Raw genomic sequence first — 26,319 nt, 5'->3', positions numbered from 1 at the left:
GGAAAGTGCGACTGACAGAGATTCCGAGTGTGTAGGTGAAGGAAATGTGGAGATACTGCGTGGGAAAAAGTCATATGCATATGGGAGATTGGAGGACTGGCAGAAGTAGAATTTTACGATTATGGACGTAACTCATGTGCAGGGTGCACCATCACCACCACCATCATCAATGTACACTACTGGCCATTAAAATTGCTACACCAAGAAGAAATGCAGATGATACACGAGTATTCGTTGGACAAATTTATTATACTAGAACTGACATGTGATTACATTTTCATGCAACTTGGGTGCATAGATCCTGAGAAATGAGTACCCAGAGCAACCACCTCTGGCTGTAATAACGGCCTTGATACGCCTGGACATTGAGTCAAACAGAGCTTGGATGGCGTGTACATGTACAGTTGCCCATGCAGCTTCAAAACGATAGCACAGTTCATCAAGGGTAGTGACTGACGAGCCAGTTGCTCGGCGACCATTGACCAGACGTTTTCAGTTGGTGAGACATCAGGAAATGTCCTGGATAGGGCAGCAGTCGAACATTTTGTCTATCCAGCAAGGCCCGTACAGGACCTGCAACATGCTGTCGTGAATTATCCTGCTGAAATGTAGGGTTTCGCAGGGATCAAATGAAGGGTAGAGCCACGGGTCGTAACACATCTGAAATGTAACATCCACTGTTCAAAGTACCGTCAACGCGAACAAGAGGTGACCGAGACGTGTAACCAATGGCACCGCATACCGTCACGCCGGGTGATACGCCAGTATGGCGATGACGAATACACACTTCCAATACGCGTTCACCGCGATGTCGCCAAACACGTATGCGACCATCAAGATGCTGTGAACAGAATCTGGATTCATCCGAAAAAATGACGTCTTGCCATTCGTGCACCCAGGTTCGTCGTTGAGTACACCATCGCAAGCGCTCCTGTCTGTGATGCAGTGTCAAGGGTAACTGCAGCCATAGTCTCCGAGCTGATAGTCCATGCTGCTGCAAACGTCGTCGAACTGTTCGTGCAATGGTTGTCGTCTTGCACACGTCCCCATCTGTTAACTCAGGGATAGAGACGTGGCAGCACGATCCGTTACAGCCATGGAGATGAGATGCCTGTCATCTCGACTGCTAGTGATACGAGGTCGTTGTGATCTAGCACGGCGTTCCGTATTACCCACCTGAACCCACCGATTCCATATTCTGCTAACAGTCATTGGATCTCGAGCAGCAATGTCGCGATACGATAAACCGCAATCGCGATAGGTTACAAATTCCATCTTTCGACATAAAAGTTTTCTGGGTTTGGTACCGCGTCGCAATGTAAAAACTGCTGCTGCTATAGAAAAACCAACGTTTCGGCCACGATATTGTTTGAACAATATGCACGGGAAGATACAGTTCACGCTGGAAGTAGAAAAGAATGATGCTATCCCATTTCTAGACGTGTATAGAAGAACGGAGGGCACACTGGGGCACAGAGTATATCGTAAGCCTACACATACTGACAGGTATCTGCACGCCCAATCCTACCACCACCCAGCGCAGAAGAACTCTGTGATCCGCTCTTTGGCAATCCGTGCGCAGCGCCCAAGTGATGCTCAAAACATCACACCTGAGCTTAAAAGGTTACGTACAACGTTTCTAGCCAATGGCTATTGCCTTAAGTTGATAAACACAGCCTTGTCGACCAACACAAGGAAGAAAGATAAACAGGAAATAGACAAACTGCAGCCAACTGTGCGCTTACCCTATGTGAAAAACGTTACTGACCGAATAGGCAAACACCTTCGCCGCGTTGGGTTGCAGCCTGTCTTCTATAGTGGTCATAGGATCCAGAACGTGCTAGGCTCCACCAAGGACGAGGTGGATGCATTACACACTGCAGGCGTTTACAAGGGGGAATGCGAATGTGGAGAGGCATACATCGGCGAGACTGGTAGGCCAATAGCAACGCGCATTCGGGAGCACGAGCGTTATATTAGTCTAGGGCAACACAACAAATCCGCAGTGGCCGAACATCACCATGACTGCGGAAAAAAATAAAATTCAGGGAAGCCTGTGTATTGGCCAAGCAGCCAATTATGACGTAACGCAAAATCAGAGAGGCGATCGAAATACTTAAACACCCTAACAACATGAACAGGGCGGATGGACTCAGGCTTGCCCCGTCTTAGCTGCCAGCAATCAGAGCCCAACAGACCGCACTGTCAACACTGCACTGCCGACAAGTAACTGCCGCCGCGCGGCCGACGTCCAGCAGTTGGTAAACAGCAGCCAACTTCTCATTCGACGGTGGCCAACAATCATGGCACATAACACAAGAGCCAATAGACGACAGAGGTCACGTTCTCCCTCCACCGCAATAACCTATTAAAATAAAGTTCCTTCTCCCTTTTCCTTAAGTGACCAATGAAACTAACAACATTTTTAAAATTATGACGTAATGGCATGCGCAATAAACACTAACAACAAAATATAAAAGACACTGCACAGCTAGAACGCACCATCAGACCCAGAAGAAGGCCGCTGCAATCGTGGCCGAAACGTTGGTTTTTCTATAGCAGCAGCAGCATCAGTTTTTACATTATGACGCGGTACCAAACCCAGAAAACATTTATGTCGACTGACTCTGACCGTGGATTATAAATTCGATCTTTATCAAAGTCGGAACATGATGGTACGCATTTCTCCTCCTTAGACGAGGCATCACAACAACGTTTCACCAGGCAAAGCCGGTCAAGTGCTGTTTGTGTATGAGAAATCGGTTGGAAAGTTTCCTCATGTCAGCACGTCGAAGGTGTCGCCACCGGCGCCAACCTTGTGTTAATGCTCTGAAAAGCTAATCATTTGCAGATCACAGCATCTTCTTCCTGTCGGTTGAATTTAGCGTCTGTAGCACGTCATCTTCGTGTTGCAGCAATTTTAATGGCCAGCAGTGTATCAATATCATCATGATGTGACTGTGAAGCGGTTCCCCATCCGATCCCATATCTCGTTACCAATACCCTAGTGTGGTTCCAGAATGAGATTTTCACTCTGCAGCGGAGTGTGCGCTGATATGAAACTTCCTGGCAGATTAAAACTGTGTGCTCGACCGAGACTCGAACTCGGGACCTTTGCCTTTCGCGGGCAAGTGCTCTACCAACTGAGCTACCGAAGCACGACTCACGTCCGGTACTCACAGCTTTACTTCTGCCAGTATCCGTCTCCTACCTTCCAAACTTTACAGAAGCTCTTCTGCGAAACTTGCAGAACTAGCACTCCTGAAAGAAAGGATACTGCGGAGACATGGCTTAGCCACAGCCTGGGGGATGTTTCCAGAATGAGATTTTCACTCTGCAGCGGAGTGTGCGCTGATATGAAACTTCCTGGCAGTCGTGCTTCGGTAGCTCAGTTGGTAGAGCACTTGCCCTGCGAAAGGCAAAAGTCCCGAGTTCGAGTCTCGGTCGAGCACACAGTTTTAATCTGCCAGGAAGTTTCATATCAGCGCACACTCCGCTGCAGAGTGAAAATCTTATTCTGGAAACATCCCCCAGGCTGTGGCTAAGCCACGTCTCCGCAGTATCCTTTCTTTCAGGAGTGCTAGTTCTACAAGTTTCGCAGAAGAGCTTCTGTAAAGTTTGGAAGGTAGGAGACGGATACTGGCAGAAGTAAAGCTGTGAGTACCGGACGTGAGTCGTGCTTTGGTAGCTCAGTTGGTAGAGCACTTGCCCGTGAAAGGCGAAGGTCCCGAGTTTGAGTCTCGGCCGGGCACACAGTTTTAATCTGCCAGGAAGTTTCACCCTAGTGTGTAATTATCGTAAGATTGGTGATCCCTGTTCCACAATATAGTGAGGGTGTCGGTGACGCACCAGGTTGCTGTTGCTGTTGCTGCTGCTGCTGCTGCTGCTGCAGCTGCTGCTGGTGCTGCAGCTCGTCCTCGGGCACGACCGCGGTGTCGTCGTCGAGCGTGTAGTCCACGGAGCTGAAGGAGATCTGCTGCGCCAGCTCGAAGGCGGCGCCAGCGGCACTGGCCGTCTGTTCGACGTCCAGGTAGTTCTGCGGCACGAAGCCCTCCTCGCCGCGGTAGTTGCGCGCCCGCAGCCAGCCGTCGCCGTCGCCCTCGCCCACCACCTCCAGCTGCTCGTTCTCCACGATGCTCAGCTCGTCCGCGTTCTGCGCCTGCGCACGACAACGCCCGACGCAGCGGTCAGAGCCAGCAGACTACTGTGCCACCTTCCAAAGCTGCGGCACAACACGAAACAGTTATTTGCATGTCAGAAAAGTATTGTCGCTACATTACCGGTAGAGGCACGTACGCATAGGCTCCAACATGAGGGTTGCCCCCTCCTGGAATCTTAGGTACTGACAGAATATAGTCCCCCACCGTAACCATACAGGGTGTTACAAAAAGGTACGGCCAAACTTTCAGGAAACATTCCTCACACGCAAAGAAAGAAAATATGTTATGTGGAAATGCGTCCGGAAACGCTTACTTTCCATGGTAGAGCTCATTTTATTACTTCTCTTCAAATCACATTAATCATGGAATGGAAACACACAGCAACAGAACGTACCAGCGTGACTTCAAACACTTTGTTACAGGAAATGTTGAAAATGTCCTCCGTTAGCGAGGATACGTGCATCCACCCGCCGTCGCATGGAATCCCTGATGCGCTGATGCAGCCCTGGAGAATGGCGTATTGTATCACAGCCGTCCACAATACGAGCACGAAGAGTCTCTACATTTGTTACCGGGGTTGCGTAGACAAGAGCTTTCAAATGCCCCCATAAATGGAAGTCAAGAGGGTTGAGGTCAGGAGAGCGTGGAGGCCATGGAATTGGTCCGCCTCTACCAATCCATCGGTCACCGAATCTGTTGTTGAGAAGCGTACGAACACTTCAACGAAATGTGCAGAAGCTCCATCGCGCATGAACCACATGTTGTGTCGTACTTGTAAAGGCACATGTTCTAGCAGCACAGGTAGAGAATCTCGTATAAAATCATGGTGGTGAGTCGAGGAAGTACAGTACATACTGCCGAAACTAAAATGAGCTCTAACATGGACATTAGGCGTTTCCGGACACATGTCCACATAACATCTTTTCTTTATTTGTGTGTGAGGAATGTTTCCTGAAAGTTTGGTAGTACCTTTTTGTAACACCCTGCATAGCCTCCGACCGAGTGATGTGGGAAATTTCAGGATATTACAGCATTCCTCAACATTTAATAAGGTCAATGCAGAGTTTGTATACTGACTACAGCACCAATATACGCGTTGATTCATCCAGTAGTACTGCAGCGAAAAGAATCACAAAAGGTCGTCCTTTATCGCGCAGACTATCATACTCTGTCGAAAAATACCCTATATGATCAAAAGTGTCCGGACACCTGGCTGAAAATGACTTACAAACTTCCTGGCAGATTAAAACTGTGTGCCCGACCGAGACTCGAACTCGGGACCTTTGCCTTTCGCGGGCAAGTGCTCTACCAATTGAGCTACCGAAGCACAACTCACGCCCGGTACTCACAGCTTCTGCCAGTACATCGTCTCCTACCTTCCGCACGTTTCCGCACACTCAGCTGCAGAGTGAAAATCTCATTCTGGAAAACCCCGCAGGCTGTGGCTAAGCCATGTCTCCGCAATATCCTTTCTTTCAGGAGTGCTAGTTCTGTAAGGTTAGCTGGAGAGCTTCTGTAAAGTTTGGAAGGTAGGAGACGAGGTACTGGAAGAAGTAAAGCTGTGAGTACCGGGCGTGAGTCGTGCTTCGGTAGCTCAGTTGGTAGAGCACTTGCCCGTGAAAGGCAAAGGTCCCGAGTTCGAGTCTCGGTCGGGCACACAGTTTTCATCTGCCAGGAAATTTCATATCAGCGCACACTCCGCTGCAGAGTGAAAATCTCAATCTGGAATGACTTCCAAGTTCGTGCCCCCGCCCCCCCCCCCTCCCCCATCTTCGGTAATACTGGAATTCAGTATGATGTTGGGCCACTATTAGTCTTGTTGACAGCTTCCACTCTCGCAAGCATACGTTCGATCAGGCGTTGGAAGGTTTCTTGGGGAATGGCAGCCCATTCTTCACGTTCTCCTCCACTGAAGAGAGGTATCGATGTTGATCGGTGAGGCCTGGCACGAAATCAGCGTTCTAAAACATCCCAAAGTTGTTCTATAGCATTCAGGTCAGGACTCTTTGCTAGCCAGACCATTTCAGGAATGTTATTGTCGTCTAACCACTCCGCGACAGGCCGTACGTTACGAACAGGTGCTCGATCGTGTTGAAAGATGCAATCGCAATGCCCGATTTGCTCTTCAACAGTGGGAAGCAAGAAGTTGCTTAAAACATCAATGTATGGCTGTGCCGTGATACTGCTACTCAAAACAAAAAGTGGTGCAAGCCCCCTCCATAATAAATACCATAATACCACCGCCTCCGAATTTTACTGTTAGCGCTACACACGCTGGTAGATGACGTTTACCGGGTATTCGCCATACCCACATCCTGCCATCGAATCGCCTCATTGTGTACCGTGAATCGTCACTCCACACAACTTTTTTCCGCTGTTCAATCGTCCAACGTTTACTCTCCTTACACCAACCGAGGCGTCGTTTAACATTTACCGGCGTGATGTGTGGCTTATGAGCAGCCGCTCGACCATGAAATACAAGTTTCCTCACGTCTCGCCTAACTGTCATAGTACTTGCAGTGGATCCTGATGCAGTTTGGAATTCCTGTGTGATGGACTGGATAGATCCAGAATGAACTTTTCACTCTGCAGTGGAGTGTGCGCTGATATGAAACTTCCTCGCAGATTAAAACTGTGTGTCGGACCGAGACTCGAACTCGGGACCTTTGCCTTTCGAAGGCAAATGTTCTACCATCTGAGCTACCCACGCACTTCAATTCTGCCAGTACCTCGTCTCCAACCTTCTAAATTTCACAGAAGGTCTTCTCGAACCATGCAGAACCAGTACTCCCTGAAGAAAGAATATTGCGGAGACATGTTTCCAGAACGAGATTATCACTCTGCAGCTGAGTGTGCGCTCACTTGAAACTTGCTGGCAGATTAAAACTGTGTGCCGGACCGAGACTCGAACTCGGGACCTTGCCTTTCGCTGGCAATTGCCTGCCATCTGAGCTACCCAAGCACTACTCACGACCCGTCCTCACAGCTTCTGTAATGTTTGGAAGGTAGGAGACGAGGTACTGGCAGAATTGAAGCTGTGAGGACGGGTCGTGAGTCGTGCTTCGGTAGCTCAGATAGTAGAGCACTTGCCCGCGAAAGGGAAAGGTCCCAGGTTCGAGTCTCGGTTGTGCACACAGTTTTAATCTGCCTTGAAGTTCGGTCTGGATAGATGTCTGCCCATTACACATTATGACCCTCTTCAACTGTCGGTGGTCTCTGTGAGTCAACAAAAATGGCTCTGAGCACTATGGGACTCAACTGCTGTGGTCATCAGTCCCCTAGAACTTAGAACTACTTAAACCTAACTAACCTAAGGACATCACACACATCCATGCCCGAGGCAGGATTCGAACCTGCGACCGTAGCAGTCGCACGGTTCCGGACTGCGCGCCTAGAACCGCGAGACCACCGCGGCCGGCTCTGTGAGTCAACAGACGAGGTCGGTCTGTACGCTTTTGTGCTGTACGTGTCCCTTCACGTTTCCACGTCATTATCACAACGGAAACAGCGGACCTAGGGACGTTTAGGAGTGTGGAAGTCCCGCGTACAGACGTATGACACAAGTGACACCCATTCACCTGACCACGTTCGAAGTCCGTGAGTTCTGCGGAGTGCCCCATCCTGCTCTCTCACGATGTCTAATGACTACTCAGGTATACTTAATATGAAAAAGTATGTTCTTTGGTGTGTCCGGATACTTTTGATCACATAGTATAGCTTTTGTGGATTGTGAAAAAACCTTCGGCCGAGTGATGAGCTCTAAGTTATGGGAAACTTCAGGAAAATGTGGATTAATCAACACTTAATAAGGTCAATGCAAAGTCTGTGAGATGATTATAGTACCAAGATACGCGTTGGGTCAACCAGTAGTTTGGAACGAAATGAATTGCACAAGTAGTCACACAAGGTTGTCTTTTATCGCACAAACAATCATATACTGTCGGAAAAAATAGTATTGGAAGTGATACAAATATGGAATACCATTTTGTTTTTCGTTCATAACCTGCTCAGTTTTTCACATTAAGCAAACATACTACCTTTAGTACATACTGTAGGATATATATTAATGCTTCTCCTATTTTCGAATACATACTACGTTAGGAACATTTCTAAATTAGGCTTAACACAATGTTTGACTTTTAGATACTTCATATTATAGGGTACAAATATGGAATAGTCCATTCTTTTCAAGCTTGTTAAAACAAATAATGGAAAACCTAATAATTAATTGTCAAAAACACGATAAAACATAATAACACAATAGAAAAACACACAAAATATATCATTTTCAGTTATTAAATTTCTTACTCTAAGTCAGTGGTTCTCAAAGTGGGCGCCAGGGCGCACTGATACGCCCTGGAAAATTTAGGGGTGCGCCTTGTAATATTTTAGGAAGACATATGGCCAAATATAAGAGAACATATAGCTACTCAATTTTATCCATTTCACGACAGGTATAATACGGAACGACTCCTTAAGTTTTGTCGGATAGTTCAGTGTGGTTCAGGAAACAAGGTGGCTTATTCTCCTTGTAGTGTCGACAGTATTCGGAACGTATCATGCCGACTGTCCGCTCTCTTCCATTGCTGCTAATCTTAGTTATCTATCAGCCGCGGCTGGTTGGGAACCTGCCAAAGGCATTTCAAAAATAATGAGTGATGATAAAGCCATTGCTGCCATTCGAGGTCATTCCTTACACCGCCAAGAAGTGTATGGAATTCTAGGGAAAGTAAATCCCAATGGGGCGAAAAAATAATTATTCGGATGGCAGAATGCTCCGCCCTGGAGAAAAAGTATGGTCAGGTAAGTGCAACATTGCTACAGTCATAACAATATGCAGTGGTGGGAGTGATTAATTCATTTAATAATGAATGTGACCGTATTTATAAATGTAACACTTGATCCATGCTAAAGTTTGGCGTGGACAACACAGTAACTTATTTCATATGTTGTAAAAAAAAACTTGCAGTCCAAGACTGCAACAATGGACTACAGGTTTCTTACAATATAATGCTTCATGGTCATTCGCAATTAATACATGCCTCAAATGTTATTTTCTTCAACTCCTTGCACTAGAACTGCATTACAACAGCCTTACCTTAATTTCACAATTTTCGATGAAAATAATGCGCTTGTAGCGAACACTTTTTACTTGTGTCGCTCTTAATGTTAGTGTATAAACATTGAGTTAATCCAAATTGTTGTCAAGCTTTAATGGGTTTCTGGTCAGATCCAAACGTTCAGAATCTGGAGAAAACGGCGAAAAAATATTTGACGACTGACGGATTTTTTCGACTGAAACTCTTACGGATATTATCTGCTCGGTTCGTGCTTTTGTTTCGCAGTTGATTTGCCTATGGACTCTTTTTCTTTTATGATGGTAGCCATGTTTAAATTGAGCCTGCATGTGAGCACAAGTTGTCCATATAATTCTGAAGGTTTGGTATCGTTCCCAATGATTGCGAATCTATTCCACCTAACTCTGAGTGGTTCTGGAAATGAATTGCACATTATTATTATTATTATTATTATTGTGGCCATTATGACCTATTTAGGTACCGCGAAAGTGTATCAAAAATTATAAACATCCGCAGCCACTCACTTTTTAATGATATTTTATTGAAAATACATATCTTTCTGTTGACAATAAAATATTATTGAAAAGAGAAACGGGGACAGGAAATTATTTATGAGAGCTGCTTATCGTTTGACCTCGAGCTAACCGTGACTAAAATAATTTCATTTCATGTTCTTTGCTACACATGAGTAGCTCATGTGAACATGATCGTCATTGTTCATGAAGCCTTGCTACTTCTGAGCGTCATTTCCGCTGTAGTTTAATGATCCAGCGGGTTCATGACAGAAGTTTCCAGCAAGGTTAACGGAACTTGAAAATTATCGTTGGCAGCACTGTTAACTCATGGAAGCACAAAAATCTAGGCCCAGAATAAAAACGCGATTCCATTGTTGTACGCTTGACTTTATCGCAGTGCTTTCAGGTGATATGTCAGTAAAGCGCTAGAACTGAACCTTATATGCGAAATGCAATCGAACAAAATGGGTAGATTTCTGAAAAACAAGCATCCCGTAGACGAATCCTATTCTGGAAGTGAACAAACGCTAAGTGCAAGTAAAAAAGCAGAACAGCGGCCTACTCATAAGTATCATAAGTACAATGAAAGCTACTTAAGCTATGGTTTCACTTGGACTGGAAGTGAAGATTATCCTTTCCCACTATACTTAGTACGTGGATATAAAATGGCAAGTGAATCTCTGCTTCCTAATAAACTGAGCAAACACTTCAAAGCAATGCATTCAAATTTTCAAAACACTGTCCGAACAGCACACAAGGGCAGCAAATTCTTAAGTGCAATATCTGTTTCCGATAAAGCTCTGATCACTTCCTTCAAGGTCTCTGAACTAATAACATAGAGTATGAAAGATCATACTACAGCTAAATCACTTATTTTGCCTGGTTGCAAAAAAATGGTCATGACGATGTTAGGAAATGAAGCAGCTATGAAAATAAGCAATATGCCTTTGTAGAATGATACAGTTCACAGACGTATTATAGAAATGTTTACTGATACTGAGAAAAATGTATGCAGTGGTAAACTCAAGCACTCAAACTCTGAATTGCAAGTCAACAGGCGTCACCTAACCTGATTCATTAATCAAGATCAGATAGCTTAAATCAGTTTCTTTTTTGCAAGGAATAAAGTGTATCTACTAAAGAAGAGGACGTTTTCATCATTTAAATAAATTATCTTAATAAGTGGCAGTTAACATAGAAGTCGTATGTAGGCATTTGTACAGATGGCACCCCTTCAAGGTAGGCTGTTTAAAGAACCTTATTTCTTATGTCCTCCCCCCATGAACCATGGACCTTGCCGTTGGTGGGGAGGCATGCATGCCTCAGCGATACAGATGGTCGTCCCGTAGTTGTAACCACAACGGAGAGGTATCTGTTGAGAGGCCAGACAAACGTGTGGTTCCTGAAGAGGGGCAGCAGCCTTTTCAGTAGTTGCAGGGGAAACGGTCTGGATTATTGACTGATCTGGCCTTGTAACAATAACCAAAACGGCCTTGTTGTGCTGGTACTACGAACGGCTGAAAGTAAGGGGAAACTACAGCCGTAATTTTTACCTAGGGCATGCAGCTTTATTTTTTGGTTAAATGATGATGGCGTCCTCTTGGGTAAAATATTCCGGACGTAAAATAGTCCCCCATTCGGATCTCCGGGGGGGGGGGGGGGGGACGACTACTCAAGAGGATGTCGTTATCAGGAGTAAGAAAACTTGTGTTCTACGGATCGGAGCGTGGAATGTCAGATCCCTTAATCGGGCAGGTAGGTTAGAAAATTTAAAAAGGGAAATGGGTAGGTTGCAGTTAGATATAGTGGGAATTAGTGAAGTTTGGTGGCAGAAGGAACAAGACTTTTGTTCAGGTGAATACAGGGTCATAAATACAAAATCAAATAGGGGTAACGCAGGAGTTTAATAATGAATAAAAAAATAGGAGTGCGGGTAAGCTACTACCAACAGCATAGTAAACGCATTATTGTGGCCAAGATAGACACGAAGCCCAAGCCTACTACAGTTGAACAAGTTTATATACCATCTAGCTCTGCAGATGATGAAGAAATTGATGAAATGTATGATGAGATAAAAGAAATTATTCAGGTAGTGAAGGGAGAGGAAAATTTAATAGTCATGGGTGACTGGAATTCGAGAGTGGGAAAAGGGAGAGAAGGACGTATAGTGGGTGAATATGGATTGAGGGAGAGAAATGGAAGAGGAAGCTGTCTGGTAGAATTTTGCACAGAGCATAACTTAATCATAGCTAACACTTGGTGCAAGAATCATAAAAGAAGGTTGTATACATGGAAGAATCCTAGAGATACTCGAAGGTATAAGATGGATTATATAATGGTAAGACAGAGATTTAGGAACCAGGTTTTAATTTGTAAGACATTTCCAGGGGCAGATGTGGACTCTGACCACAATCTATTGGTTACGAACTTTAGATTAAAACTGAAGAAACTGCAAAAAGGTGGGAATTTAAGGAGATGGGACCTGGATAAACTGACTAAAACAGAGGTTGTACAGAGTTTCAGGGAGAGCATAAGGGAGCGGAGGATCAACTAGGTAAAAAGACGAAGGCTAGTAGAAATCCTTGGGTAACAGAACAAATATTGAATTTAATTGATGAAAGGAGAAAATATAAAAATGCATTAAATGAATCAGGAAAAAGGGAATGCAAACGTCTCAAAAATGAGATCGACAGGAAGTGTAAAATGGCTAAGCAGGGATGGCTAGAGGACAAATGAAAGGATGTAGAGGCTTATCTCACTAGGGGTAAAATAGCTACTGCCTACAGGAAAATTAAAGAGACCTTTGGAGAAAAGAGAGCCACTTGTATGAATATCAAGAGCTCAGATGGAAACCCAGTTCTAAGCAAAGAAGGGAAAGCAGAAAGGTGGAAGGAGTATATAGGGGGCCTATACAAGGGCGATTTACGTGAGGACAGTATTATGGGAATGGAAGAGGATGTAGATGAAGATGAAATTGGAGATACGATACTGCGTGAAGAGTTTGACAGAGCACTGAAAGACCTGAGTCGAAAGAAGGCCCTGGGAGTAGACAACATTCCATTAGAACTACTGACGGCCTTGGGAGAGCCAGTCCTGATAAACCTCTACCATCTGGTGAGAAAGATGTATGAAACAGTGCGAAATATCCTCAGACGTCAAGAAGACTTCCAATCCCAAAGAAAGCAGTTGCTGACAGATGTGAAAATTACCAAACTATCAGTTTAATAAGTCACGGATGCAAAATACTTACGCGAATTATTTACAGACGGTTGGAAAAACTGGTAGAAGCCGACCTCGGGGAAGATCAGTTTGGTTTCCGTAGAAATATAGGAACACGTGAGGCAATACTGACCCTACGACTTATCTTAGAAGCTAGATTAAGGAAAGGCAAACCTACGTTTCTAGCATTTGTAGACTTAGAGAAAGCTTTTGACAATGTTGACTGGAATACTCTCTTACATATTCTAAAGGTGACAGGGGTAAAATACAGGGAGCAAAAGGCTATTTACAATTTGTACAGAAACCATATGGCGGTTATAAGAGTCGAGGGGCATGAAAGGAAATCAGTGGTTGGGAAGGGAGTGAGACAGGGTTGTTGCCTCTCCCCGATGTTATTCAATCTGTATATTGAGCAAGCAGTGAAGGAAACAAAAGAAAAATTCGGAGTAGGTATTAAAGTCCACGGAGAAGAAATAAAAACTTTGAGGTTCGCCGATGACATTGTAATTCTGTCAGAGACAGCAAAGGACTTGGAAGAGCATTTGAACAGAATGGACAGTAACTTGAAAGGAGGATGTAAGATGAACATCAACAAAAGCAAAACGAGGATAATGGAATGTAGTCGAATTATGTCGGGTGATGCTGAGGGAATTAGATTAGGAAATGAGACACTTAAAGTAGTAAAGGAGTTTTGCTATTTGGGGAGAAAAATAACTGATGATGGTCGAAGTAGAGAGGATATAAAATGTAGACTGGCAATGGCAAGGAAAGCGATTCTGAAAAAGAGAAATTTGTTAACATCGAGTATAGATTTAAGTGTCAGGAAGTCGTTTCTGAAAGTATTTGTATGGAGTGTAGCCATGTATTGAAGTCAAACATGGACAATAAATAGTTTGGACAAGAAGAGAATAGAAGCTTTCGAAATTTATTTATTTATTTATTTATTTATGCATTTATTTTACCTGGCAAGATTAGGGCCTTCAGGCCCTCTCTTACACCTAACCAGGCATACTCAGGTTGAACGAGTTACAGTTTCTACTTAACATTAAGGACATATAGCCTATGATGCTGTATTGATGTTAAAGAAAAAAATAGATATTATAACAGTAGTATAATGATAATTATAACAATAAAAAAATAATTATAACAATCAATAATAATAATAATAATAATAATAATAGTAATAATAATAATAATAATAGTAATAATAATAATAATAATAATAATAGTAATAATAATAATAATAATGACTATGTATATGAAAGTAAACATACTTTTCTTTTCTGAATGTCAGTCCCATTGTTAGTTGGGAATTTTCTCGTTATGTTCTTGCAGCTTGTGAGTTATTCTCATCGAGCAGAGACATAAGACGATAGAATGGGGTGAAAGAGATATATAAGAGGTAGATAGGTTAGAGGAAGAGAAATAGAACGGTAAAATTCGAAGTTGTGATGGAGAGGAGAAAGAAAGAGATGGGAGGGGCACAAGAATGGTGGTTATACCGTCCCTAATATGTAAGCTTTGAGTTCCCTCTTGAATGTTGAGTAGTTCTGGATAAGACGCAGATCACAGGGGAGCGCGTTCCATAGTCGTATGGCTGAGATGGAGAATGACACGGAGAAAGATTTTGTGTTATGTAAAGGTACAGCCAAGATGATAGACGTATCCGATCTGGTGTTGCGATTGTGGAATGACGATAGGTGTTTAATGTGAGAAGATAAGTATTGGGGGCACCAGTGGCTAAGAAATCGATGAAGTAAGCACATCGTGTGGAGATCGCGTGCCGTATGTGGGCGTATCCAACCTAGCTGGGAGTATGAAGGACTGATATGATCATACAACCGAATATTGCACACGTATCTAACGCAAGCATTCATCACTAGCTCGAGGCATCTAGAATTTTCACTATTTGTGCCGTGTTGAACTACATCGCAGTAGTAAAGATTAGGCAAGACTAGTGTTTGGACTAATTTTTGTTTAACATGGGTTGGAAATATTTTCCTAAACTTTTGAATTGCATGTAGGGAGGAGAGCGATTTCCGGCAAGCTGTGACTGTTTGTTCTTCCCAGTTTAGGTGTTCATCCAAGATTATTCCAAGGTCTTTTACTGTTTTTTGGTATGGTAGTTGGGTACCATTGAGGAGTATTTTAGGGACTGTTTCGCGAAAGTACCGGCTGATTAACTTTGGATGAGATATAAGTATGACCTGGGATTTCTTGGGGTTTAGTTTCAGACCTAGGTTCTGTGCCCATCGAGAAACAGAACAAAGATCTGCGTTCATACTCGCTACTGCGCCAGCAATGTTTTTGGGGCTTGCACTTATGTACAGTTGGATGTCGTCGGCATAAAGATGGTAGTTGCAGGAGTGAATCACTGAAGAAATATCATTAATGTACAGTGAGAAGAGTAGTGGACCAAGGACGGAGCCTTGGGGAACTCCAGAGCGCACGCTTTTCCATGATGACTTTTCCGACCCACAAATGACTTGTTGACTTCTGTTTTTGAGGTAGCTGTCGAACCATTGTATTGCGCTGTTTGAGAAATTCAGCTGTTTCATTTTAATTAGTAATATATCGAAGTCAACTGTGTCAAAAGCCTTGCTAAAATCAAGCAGTGTTAGGATAGTAGCTTCACGTCTGTCCATAGCATGTTTAATGTCATCAGTTACTTTGATTAATGCGGTTGCTGTACTATGGTGCTTTCGAAAGCCTGACTGATATTCGTCATGGATGTTATGAGTTTTGAGGTAATCCGTCAGTTGTTCATGGACGATGTGCTCTAGGGCTTTAGAAATTGCAGGTAGTATGCTGATCGGCCTGTAGTCACCTGGCGACTTAGGGTTGTCAGTCTTGGGTATAGGCTTAATTAAACTTTGCTTCCACTCAGTAGGATATGTACTACTGACAAGAGACAGGTTGAAGATGTCTGTGATAACTGGAATAATAGTGTCTACGACGTTCTTAATCATGCCAATGCTCACTCCATCACTTCCTACTGCCTCGGAAGAGATTCTCATAATTGCCTTGTGTACTGTGCCGGTAGTGACATGTTTTAGGAAAAACTTGTCTCTCGAGAGATTGATATCTTGGGGCTGGTAATTTGTCGCTGCGTGGCAGTTTGCAGCTGTTGAGAAGAAATCGTTTAATTCTTCTGCAGACGCTTGATAAACAGCGTCAGATCTTCGCTTCCCTATACCGAAACTGCGCAGCTTTTTCCACAGTGCAGCAGGTTTTGATATGCCGCATACGACAGAGCGGGCATGTCTGATTTTGGCATTCCTCACGCTTTGCTTGGTTCTGTTTCGGAGTTTCCTATAAGCTTCGTACGCCTCGGGAGTTGGTTTACGCTTGAAGGCCCTATGTGCAGCATCACGTTTATTCATTAACTGACGTAATGCAGTGGTGAGCCACGGAGCGGGAGCTCTCTTTACCTTAACAGTGCGTTAAGGAGCATGTTTATCATACAGTGCAATAATTTTGCGACATAATTGCCGAATTTTTTCGTCTAAAGTCGGTTCATCGTTTATATCATGCCAAGGGATGTCTGAGCAATCCTTTTGAAGAGCGTCATGGTTAACATTTTTTAGGTTTCTGTAGGTTACCAGGTGAGATTTTTCTTTGGTAGTATGCATTGAGTAATTTAAAAATATCACGTCATGAGCAGAGAGTCCCGGAGCGGATGTCTGATTGGCGCGGATTATTTTATCTGGTCGCTTTGTTGCTATTATATCTATGATTGTGTGGCTGTGTGGCGTGTGATGAGTTGGGTCCAGCGGTGTTAAACTCATATCATTGGAGTGGAACAGTCGCCTTAGTTTTTCGGCAGAGGGAGATTTTAACTGTAAGTCGATGTTTGTGTCGCCCATAATGATTATGTGTTCATACTGTGTCACGAGTGAGGACAGGGCAGACTGAAAGGAGGACATGGCACCGACGTTTGGAGGTTTATAGATTACTCCAATTAGCAGTTTCTGATTTGATGTATTTATTTCGAAAAACAAGAACTCTGCTTCTCCTTCGCCCTTTGCATCCGATGTGCATAGCACAGTAGGTGTCAGATCAGAGCGAACATAGGCACCCACACCACCCCCGCGTCGTGTTTCACGATCTGCCCTTAGGAGAGAGTAACCAGCGATTCGGATAGCGTCGGAAGAAATGTTTGGTTTCAACCAAGTTTCCGAGACGAGGATAATGTGGAACAGCGATTGGCAGAACAGGTCACAGAACTCGTCGAAGTGAGCCGTTAGCGACTGCGCGTTCGCGTGGGCCACAAAGAGCCCGCCGCCGGAACCGGTCCGTCCCATTGTGGCCGCCTGTAGGACCGAGCGCGCTCCGTTTACCTGCTGGCCGGAAGAGGGACAAAAGCTGGATTTCGCGGGGCAAGACATATTTACAGGTGTGTCCAAGGTCGTGACTGACTCAAGCGTCTGTGGACTAAAGGTGAAAAACACGCTGGAAGTATCGAAGAAGGGAGTGAAAAGAAAGATGGAAAGTGGCAGTAGTAGTTACGAAAAAGATAGTAGTAGTAGTAGTGGTAGTGGCGAAGATGGAAATAACAGATATAGAAAGGCGGTTGTAAGGAGATTCCTGTTAATGGAGGATGTTAATTCCCATTTGACTGACAATATGAATATACATGAGCACTTATAATAGACAAATAAAGAAACAATATTTTTGTGAAACAATTGACTGATTTTAAATAGAGTACTTATGGTACTTATAGAAATAACGGAGCAGTATTTAAGCTAAAAAAAATGAAAAGAAAGAATAAAAAAATTAACTTATATTAGACAGATTACAATATGAGACTTTGTGTCTCGCGAGATTTCGCTCAGTCTTTCAGTTCGAACATGTTTGTCACCGTTTTCCTCCCTCCTTCCGTCTTGATTACGATCCTGCCATCCTGGGTCCATACATTTTGAAGGCCAAACTGTGTGATCGCAGCGTTCAAAACTTTTAGTCTTTCGCGCGTCAGATCTTCCCTCAGGGTAACCCCACTCTTGGCGAGTTTTCTTTTCTGAGCAAACATTTCAGCTCTTTTCCGGTAAGACACAAATTTAATTATTATGGGCCTGGGTTTCATGGCACCTGGTGTCCTGCGCCCAACACGGTGGCTTCTGTCAATATCGGCCACGTCGATCTGCACGCCAAGTTTCTCACGCACGAGGCTAATGGCCAGGTCGTCGGTGTTTTCGCGATCGTTTTCAGCTACCCCGAACAAGCGCAAGCTGTTCCTTCGCTGATACTGCTCAATTTCATCGGTGGCAGCAGACAGTTTAGCCTCTAGGTCGGCGGCTTTTTTCTCTTGTGCGGCCAGGGACTTTCTAAGAGACTGGATTTCGGTGCTGTTGCGCCCGACAGACTCTTGTAGTTTGTCCATGACCGCGGCCGTCACGGAGTCCGTGATGGATTGGACGATTACGTCTAGCGTGTCTTTACTGTGCAGCGCCGCACTCACCTGGGACCGGACGAGCTCCCCGATGTCGGGAAGCGGGGCCTCACCTGCCGCCGGAGACCGGGCGCCCGCGCTGCCTGCACCCCTGTAGCCTCGCCTGCTGCCGCTTACTCGTGCTCTTCCCATTTTTCACTCACTTATCACTTGTGGTAATCAACGGAGAACAATACACTACGGCAAGTAACACTTGTTTAGTCGGATGCACACGTTGTGGACTGCCGCACTTCTCTGTAACACCTTCAATGAGCGGAAAAACTCGCGAGCCGAAGAAACGCGCGTCACTCAGTGGCCGCCATATTGATGTGGTGCTACAGAAGAATGCTGAAGATTAGATGGGAAGATCACATAACTAATGAGGAGGTATTGAATAGAATTGGGGAGAAGAGGAGTTTCTGGCACAACTTGACAGGAAGAATGGACCGGTTTGTAGGACATGTTGTGAGGCATCAAGGGATCACAAATTTAACATTGGATGCCAACGTGGAGGGTAAAAATCGTAGAGGGAGACCAAGACATGAATATTCTAAGCAGATTCAGAAGGATGTAGGCTGCAGTAAGTACAGGGAGATGAAGAAGCTTGCACAGGATAGAGTAGCATGGCAAGCTTCATCAAACCAGTTTCAGGACTGAAGACAGCAACAACACTTCTTATGTAAAAAAAAAAAAAAAATGAAGATTTTTCGTAACACACTGTTTTATTGATAGGAAGGCCTTAATAGGAAAGCATTGGGAGAAAAACTGAGAAAAATCTTAGAGCAAGTTGTTCGGGCAGTCAAACGTATTAAAATAAGACCTGTCTCAACCCGTTTATTCGAAAAATCTTGTATCGATATTGAGTCAGAACACAGATGATTACTTTTAGACAGAAATAAGGTGGTTGTCGAGGGAGAAAATACTAACCCGTGTGCATGAGCTACGACAAGAACATCTCTTGGTTTTCGAAGAAATGAAACATTAGCATTCTTACAACCGCCTTTGGATTGAATTTTGGATTGCCAGATTGCAGTATTTGGCCGATGTGTTTCAAAAGTTCAATATTGTGAACACTAGCGTGGAAGGGAAGGAAGAAAATATCATCACACCCAAAGACAAAATTAAAACGTTTCACAGAAAACTACAAATATGGAAAAGAAAAGCTGTTCAACGTAGCTTGGAAATAATCCCGTTGGTAAGGAGCTCGTGCATAAATTAAATTCTTCCAGTAGTAGTAGATCAGTTAATAAGTTTAGAAGAGAAACTGAGTTCGTATTCTCCATCGCTCAACACTGATCAGTACCATTGGATTCGAAACTCATTCAAAGAAACTTCATGTGATTTCGGCTTGACGTTAACAGAAGAAGAACTGTGAGCAATATCTGCTGATCGTGGACTTATGTTTAAGCATAAGGAATTGTCTCTTGTAGCCTTTTAGATTTCTATAAAAGAAGAATATGTGTCGATATCCAAAAAGGCTTTGAACATTTTACTTCAATTTTCGACGTCATATTTATGTGAATTAGGATTTTCTGCTCTCAGAACAATTAAATGTCAAAAGAGAGGAACTCTTCAATGTATTACCGAGGAAATATCTACATCTACATCTACATCCGTACTCCGCAAGCCACCTGACGGTGTGTGGCGGAGGGTACCCTGAGTACCTCTATCGGTTCTCCCTTCTATTCCAGTCTCGTATTGTACGTGGAAAGAAGGACTGTCGGTATGCTTCTGTGTGGGCTCTAATCTCTCTGATTTTATCCTCATGGTCTCTTCGCGAGATATACGTAGGAGGGAGCAATATACTGCTTGACTCTTCGGTGAAGGTATGTTCTCGAAACTTCAACAAAAGCCCGTACCGAGCTACTGAGCGTCTCTCCTGCAGAGTCTTCCACTGGAGTTTATCTATCATCTCCGTAACGCTTTCGCAATTACTAAATGATCCTGTAACGAAGCGCGCTGCTCTCCGTTGGATCTTCTCTATCTCTTCTATCAACCCTACCTGGTGCGGATCCCACACTGCTGAGCAGTATTCAAGCATTGGGCGAACAAGCGTACTGTAACCTACTTCCTTTGTTGTCGGATTGCATTTCCTTAGGATTCTTCCAATGAATCTCAGTCTGGCATCTGCTTTACCGACGATCAACTTTATATGATCATTCCATTTTAAATCACTCCTAATGCGTACTCCCAGATAATTTATGGAATTAACTGCTTCCAGTTGCTGACCTGCTATTTTGTAGCTAAATGATAAGGGACCTATCTTTCTATGTATTCGCATCACATTACACTTCGCTACATTGTGATTCAATTGCCATTCCGTGCACCATGCGTCAATTCGCTGCAGATCCTCCTGCATTTCAGTACAATTTTCCATTGTTGCAACCTCTCGATACACCACAGCATCATCTGCAAAAAGCCTCAGTGAACTTCCGATGTCATCCACCAGGTCATTTATGTATATTGTGAATAGCAACGGTCCTATGACACTCCCCTGCGGCACACCTGAAATCACTCTTACTTCGGAAGACTTCTCTCCATTGAGAATGACGTGCTGCGTTCTGTTATCTAGGAACTCCTCAATCCAATCACACAATTGACCTGATAGTCCGTATGCTCTTACTTTGTTCATTAAACGACTATGGGGAACTGTGTCAAACGCCTTGCGGAAGTCAAGAAACACGGCATCTACCTGTGAACCCGTGTCTAAGGCCCTCTGAGTCTCGTGGACGAATAGCGCGAGCTGGGTTTCACACGATCGTCTTTTTCGAAACTCATGCTGATTCCTACAGAGTAGATTTCTAGTCTCCAGAAAAGACATTATACTCGAACATAAGAGTTTGTCTTTCAGATACATCTCCAAACATTGAAGAAATCGCGAGGACACATCAGGCTCATGTTTCTCATAAACACTAGAAAGAGTAGACGTAAGGTACAGTTCATTTGTATTGCATTATTAGTTTTCTCTATAATTTGAATTAATCGTTAGTTTTATTGCATATTTCATTTCAATACGTTTCACTTGATAGTTTCTCTTGCCTTTCGCCTTGACAGGGTAGGAGGCAACACGGCGCTCGGCCGACGCATTTGAGTGACAATCATGCTTAATGAATCTCTTACATTTTTATAAAAAATTATTTGTTCATATTGTGATAATATATGTTTTTTTTGTGTAGTCCGGAAGCGAAATTCAAAATAAAATGCCTTAATTGTCATTTTATCACAGTTTTTATATCGTGTATTGACTGTTGTAAAATATTCCTCAGAAATGTGTATATAGTGCGCCCACAATTATTTGAGGCCTTTAAATGCACTCGAAACTCCAAAAGTTTGAGAACTACTGCTCTAAGTAATTTCGTTGCAGAAATGACACACGTATCGTCCTTTACCGTAACCTGCACATTCAGTGTGCGCACACATTTCGCGCATTAGACACATAACCCTTTCTTCCCCTGCGTCGTCCGGAAGAATTTACCTGAGTGGGTACACTGCTGTTCATAACGCTGCTGAGGGTGGACGAATCATCGCTCACACTTAAAGCATCATCCTTAGAACCAGCTGATTCTCGGTTCCTAGGCTTTGGCAGCCTCTGCTTGTCTTCTGTTTATTTTTTGCAGTCGACGGTATTTCCAGAGCTCTCTTGTACGGATACAAGGTTAGGACCGCTGAAGGACCGGTCTTTCTTACCCTAGTGCCTGGCCTCTTCGTTATTTGTGCAACGGATGAGAGTTGCCAATGTGTAATTTCAGAGGTGGCGGCGAATGTTCCTCCCTCGACTTCAACATTAGCCTTTCCACTTTTAGAAGACACAGGTCCTGCAGATGGTTTATTGACTGGATCATTGGCTAAACCTTAAATTATTTCTTCAATGCAGGCTATGAAATCTGCATCCGTGAAAATATGAGGGTTTAATGGGTGTATTCCTGTCACCCTAAACCCTCCCCTGTCTGGCACTTAAGGTAGGCCTTCCCATTCAGTTCGGCGATATCCATGTTCTCTAATGAACCTGCATTTTCCCTCATCCATACGTGTACTGTCTTCCAAAGAACTCATGTAAGTTCTATCCAGCGGTTGCATCTCGTGGGAGGCATGAGAAGACAGACACAATATGTTGACATGGTTCCGCATGCGAGATTTGTAACATACAGATTTTTGCAGTGGTCCATTTCCTTTTCACTAAAGTTTTTACTTGCTATTTGCAGTAGGACACGCAGTCCACTGATATACAGCTCTTGAAGTCATTTCTGAATCACTTCAAGTAAAACAGATTGCGAAAATACGGTAGAAGTATGGAATATTAGGGTACAAATATGGAATACTAGTAGTCCATATTAGTGGAGTAGCCTTCTTGAAATTGATAAAAGCAAAAAAAAATCGAAAATTAAATGTAAATAGACAACAAACATGCATGTTACGCCAGCAGTGGCGGCCGTGCGGTTCTGGCGCTTCAGTCTGGAACCGCGTGACCACTGCGGTCGCAATTTCGAATTCTGTCTTGGGCATGGATGTGTGCGATGTCCTTAGGTTGGTTAGGTTTATGTAGTTCTAAGTTCTATGGGACTGATGACCTGAGATGTTAAGTCCCATAGTGCTCAGAGCCATTTGAAGCATTGTTTTTGCATTTTACGACTGATGGTATTAGTTAAAACTCTGTTCACAAAGTATACTAATAATTTAAGTATTATGACAAGAATGAAACTGGAATCCACCAACATGCAACAATTACTGCTCGTAGCGAATTCGTTAAACCAGCTTCACTCACTTGTCAACTGTAAAATGAATGCGTCCCAAAGCAGCCTACAGTTGTTGGACGTAGCTTTCGAGCAGTTCACGAAAGTACAGCACTCGCAAGGTGAGAAACCATAGTATTACATATTACTACCCCTATTCCACAATTGTACCTCTTCCTCTACACATGGAAAGCCGACGCCGATTTTGATACGATGATGGCATATGCCCCTGGGGGATAGTAAATGTACTGCAGCAACACTACATTTCAAACGCTTCCATTCTCCTTCTTCTATACTGTTTTTCATCCGCGTTTCACTTCCATTTACTGTTACACGCCGAACAAAAACTTTCACGAAATACTTGCTAATATGTAAATTTATTTTAAGACATCCCTAATTTGACGCGTTAATATGAAGACATGCCAAATTAACTGCAGAATTTGTATCTGTATGATTGGTTGTTGTGCTGTGTTGCACCCCATACTCCTATTCCTAGAGACGTCATCTCTTCTACGCTGCCCTCATCTCGTGGTCGTGTGGTAGCGTTCTCGCTTCCCACGCCCGGGTTCCCGGGTTCGATTCCTGCAGGGGTCAGTGATTTTCTCTGCCTCGTGATGGCTGGGTGTTGTGTGATGTCCTTAGGTTAGTTAGGTTTAAGTAGTTCTAAGTTCTAGGGGAATGATGACCTAAGATGTTAAGTCCCACAGTGCTCAGAGCCATTTGAACCATTTTTCTTCTACGTTGAGTCTTCACACATTTTTACTCCCTTCTTTTCGACTGATTAAATTGGATCCATGTATGAAATACACATGAACACATCCACTGTACAACTTGGCTATATCCTTCCGAGTTAACTACACTCCTGGAAATTGAAATAAGAACACCGTGAATACATTGTCCCAGGAAGGGGAAACTTTATTGACACATTCCTAGGGTCAGATACATCACATGATCACACTGACAGAACCACAGGCACATAGACACAGGCAACAGAGCATGCACAACGTCGGCACTAGTACAGTGTATATCCACCTTTCGCAGCAATGCAGGCTGCTATTCTCCCATGGAGACGATCGTAGAGATGCTGGATGTAGTCCTGTGGAACGGCTTGCCATGCCATTTCCACCTGGCGCCTCAGTTGGACCAGCGTTCGTGCTGGACGTGCAGACCGCGTGAGACGACGCTTCATCCAGTCCCAAACATGCTCAATGGGGGACAGATCCGGAGATCTTGCTGGCCAGGGTAGTTGACTTACACCTTCTAGAGCACGTTGGGTGGCACGGGATACATGCGGACGTGCATTGTCCTGTTGGAACAGCAAGTTCCCTTGCCGGTCTAGGAATGGTAGAACGATGGGTTCTATGACGGTTTGGATGTACCGTGCACTATTCAGTGTCCCCTCGACGATCACCAGAGGTGTACGGCCAGTGTAGGAGATCGCTCCCCACACCATGATGCCGGGTGTTGGCCCTGTGTGCCTCGGTCGTATGCAGTCCTGATTGTGGCGCTCACCTGCACGGCGCCAAACACGCATACGACCATCATTGGCACCAAGGCAGAAGCGACTCTCATCGCTGAAGACGACACGTCTCCATTCGTCCCTCCATTCACGCCTGTCGCGACACCACTGAAGGCGGGCTGCACGATGTTGGGGCGTGAGCGGAAGACGGCCTAACGGTGTGCGGGACCGTAGCCCAGCTTCATGGAGACGGTTGCGAATGGTCCTCGCCGATACCCCAGGAGCAACAGTGTCCCTAATTTGCTGGGAAGTGGCGGTGCTGTCCCCTACGGCACTGCGTAGGATCCTACGGTCTTGGCGTGCATCCGTGCGTCCCTGCGGTCCGGTCCCAGGTCGACGGGCACGTGCACCTTTCGCCGACCACTGGCGACAACATCGATGTACTGTGGAGACTTCACGCCCCACGTGTTGAGCAATTCGGCGGTACGTCCACCCGGCCTCCCGCATGCCTACTATACGCCCTCGCTCAAAGTCCGTCAACTGCACATACGGTTCACGTCCACGCTGTCGTGGCATGCTACCAGTGTTAAAGACTGCGATGGAGCTCCGTATGGCACGGCGAACTGGCTGACACTGACGGCGGCGGTGCACAAATGCTGCGCAGCTAGCGCCATTCGACGGTCAACACCGCGGTTCCTGGTGTGTCCGCTGTGCCGTGCGTGTGATCATTGCTTGTACAACCCTCTCACAGTGTCCGGAGCAAGTATGGTGGGTCTGACACACCGGTGTCAATGTGTTCTTTTTTCCATTTACAGGAGTGTACAAGCGGTCTATCATGAATGTAGTCTCAGCACTCCAGGGCTAGTCTTGTGATTAAATTGTGGGGGAAGAGATGGTTTCATCATCGTCCGCCAGCAGATAGCGCAGTGGCATAGCCACAAGAGCGCCATCTGTGTCTACTCTTCAACGAGAATGCTCTCTGCCAGAAGGATCAGTGTGGTGCAAACATGTGAACCATGCCGACAACCATGCGACGGAGATGCATTCTTGCTTCCTACAGCCAACTGAGAGAGTTTGAAAGGGGTCAAATTGTGGTCTACCGTAGGGCGGGATGGTCCTTTCGCAGAGTTGCCACACAAGTATGGCGCGCTGCGTCAGTTGTGCAACGAGCTGGTATCAATGGTTACGTGTGGTTACGTGAATACTGTCACACCAGTAGTCAAGGTTTTGGATGTCCTCGCAACACACACGCCCCCCAGCATCCTCGTAATGTAAGGGCAACAGCGAAAGATCGTGCATCTGCCGCAGCACAAATAAGAAGTCTTGTGCGCCCAGACGTGTCAACGCGAACTGTTGCGAACCGGTTATTACCAGCGGTGCTGGAGGTACGCACCCCTCTAGCCCGTCTTCCACGCATGCCACAGCACCTACGTATCGTCAACCAACAGTCTTACAGTACTACGTGAACAGTTCGAGAAAGCGTGACACAGGGCATCCCAGGATAGTATTCGCCATCTGTACGATCAACTTGATGTTAGAGCCAGTACCTGCATTGCCGCCCATGGAGACTACAACACGTACAAATATGGGTGTTGCGACATGGATCGACACCTGGTGCCTCAGAACCACCTGTGCTATGGTCAGTAAATGTAATTGTTTCATGTACTCCATATGCACTGTTGTGACTACAAATCTTGAGAGAACTGGAAACCTCCAAAATTGGGAACCTG

At 44.7% G+C, this 26,319-nt stretch overlaps 1 protein-coding gene and 2 non-coding genes across 3 annotated transcripts in view; 1 reads left to right on the top strand and 2 right to left on the bottom strand.

The window, feature by feature from the left end:
* Positions 1-26,319, bottom strand: part of LOC126365773 (protein nervous wreck) — a 692,956-nt gene that overhangs the window by 89,364 nt on the left and 577,273 nt on the right. The window contains exon 16 of the mRNA XM_050008297.1: positions 3,850-4,159. Coding sequence (XP_049864254.1) covers positions 3,850-4,159 — 310 coding nt within the window. The remainder of the gene's footprint in view (positions 1-3,849; positions 4,160-26,319) is intronic.
* Positions 3,085-3,159, bottom strand: Trnas-cga (transfer RNA serine (anticodon CGA)). The gene has a single exon. It is a non-coding gene; the product is annotated as a tRNA-Ser (tRNA).
* On the top strand, positions 5,743-5,817 carry Trnas-uga (transfer RNA serine (anticodon UGA)). Its single transcript has one exon. It is a non-coding gene; the product is annotated as a tRNA-Ser (tRNA).

This window comes from Schistocerca gregaria, chromosome 4 (genome assembly GCF_023897955.1).
Source record: "Schistocerca gregaria isolate iqSchGreg1 chromosome 4, iqSchGreg1.2, whole genome shotgun sequence".
In the NCBI taxonomy this organism is placed as follows: Eukaryota; Metazoa; Arthropoda; class Insecta; order Orthoptera; family Acrididae; genus Schistocerca; species Schistocerca gregaria.
Note: the sequence above shows the minus strand (reverse complement) of the source record. Positions and strands in the feature narration are given on the sequence as shown.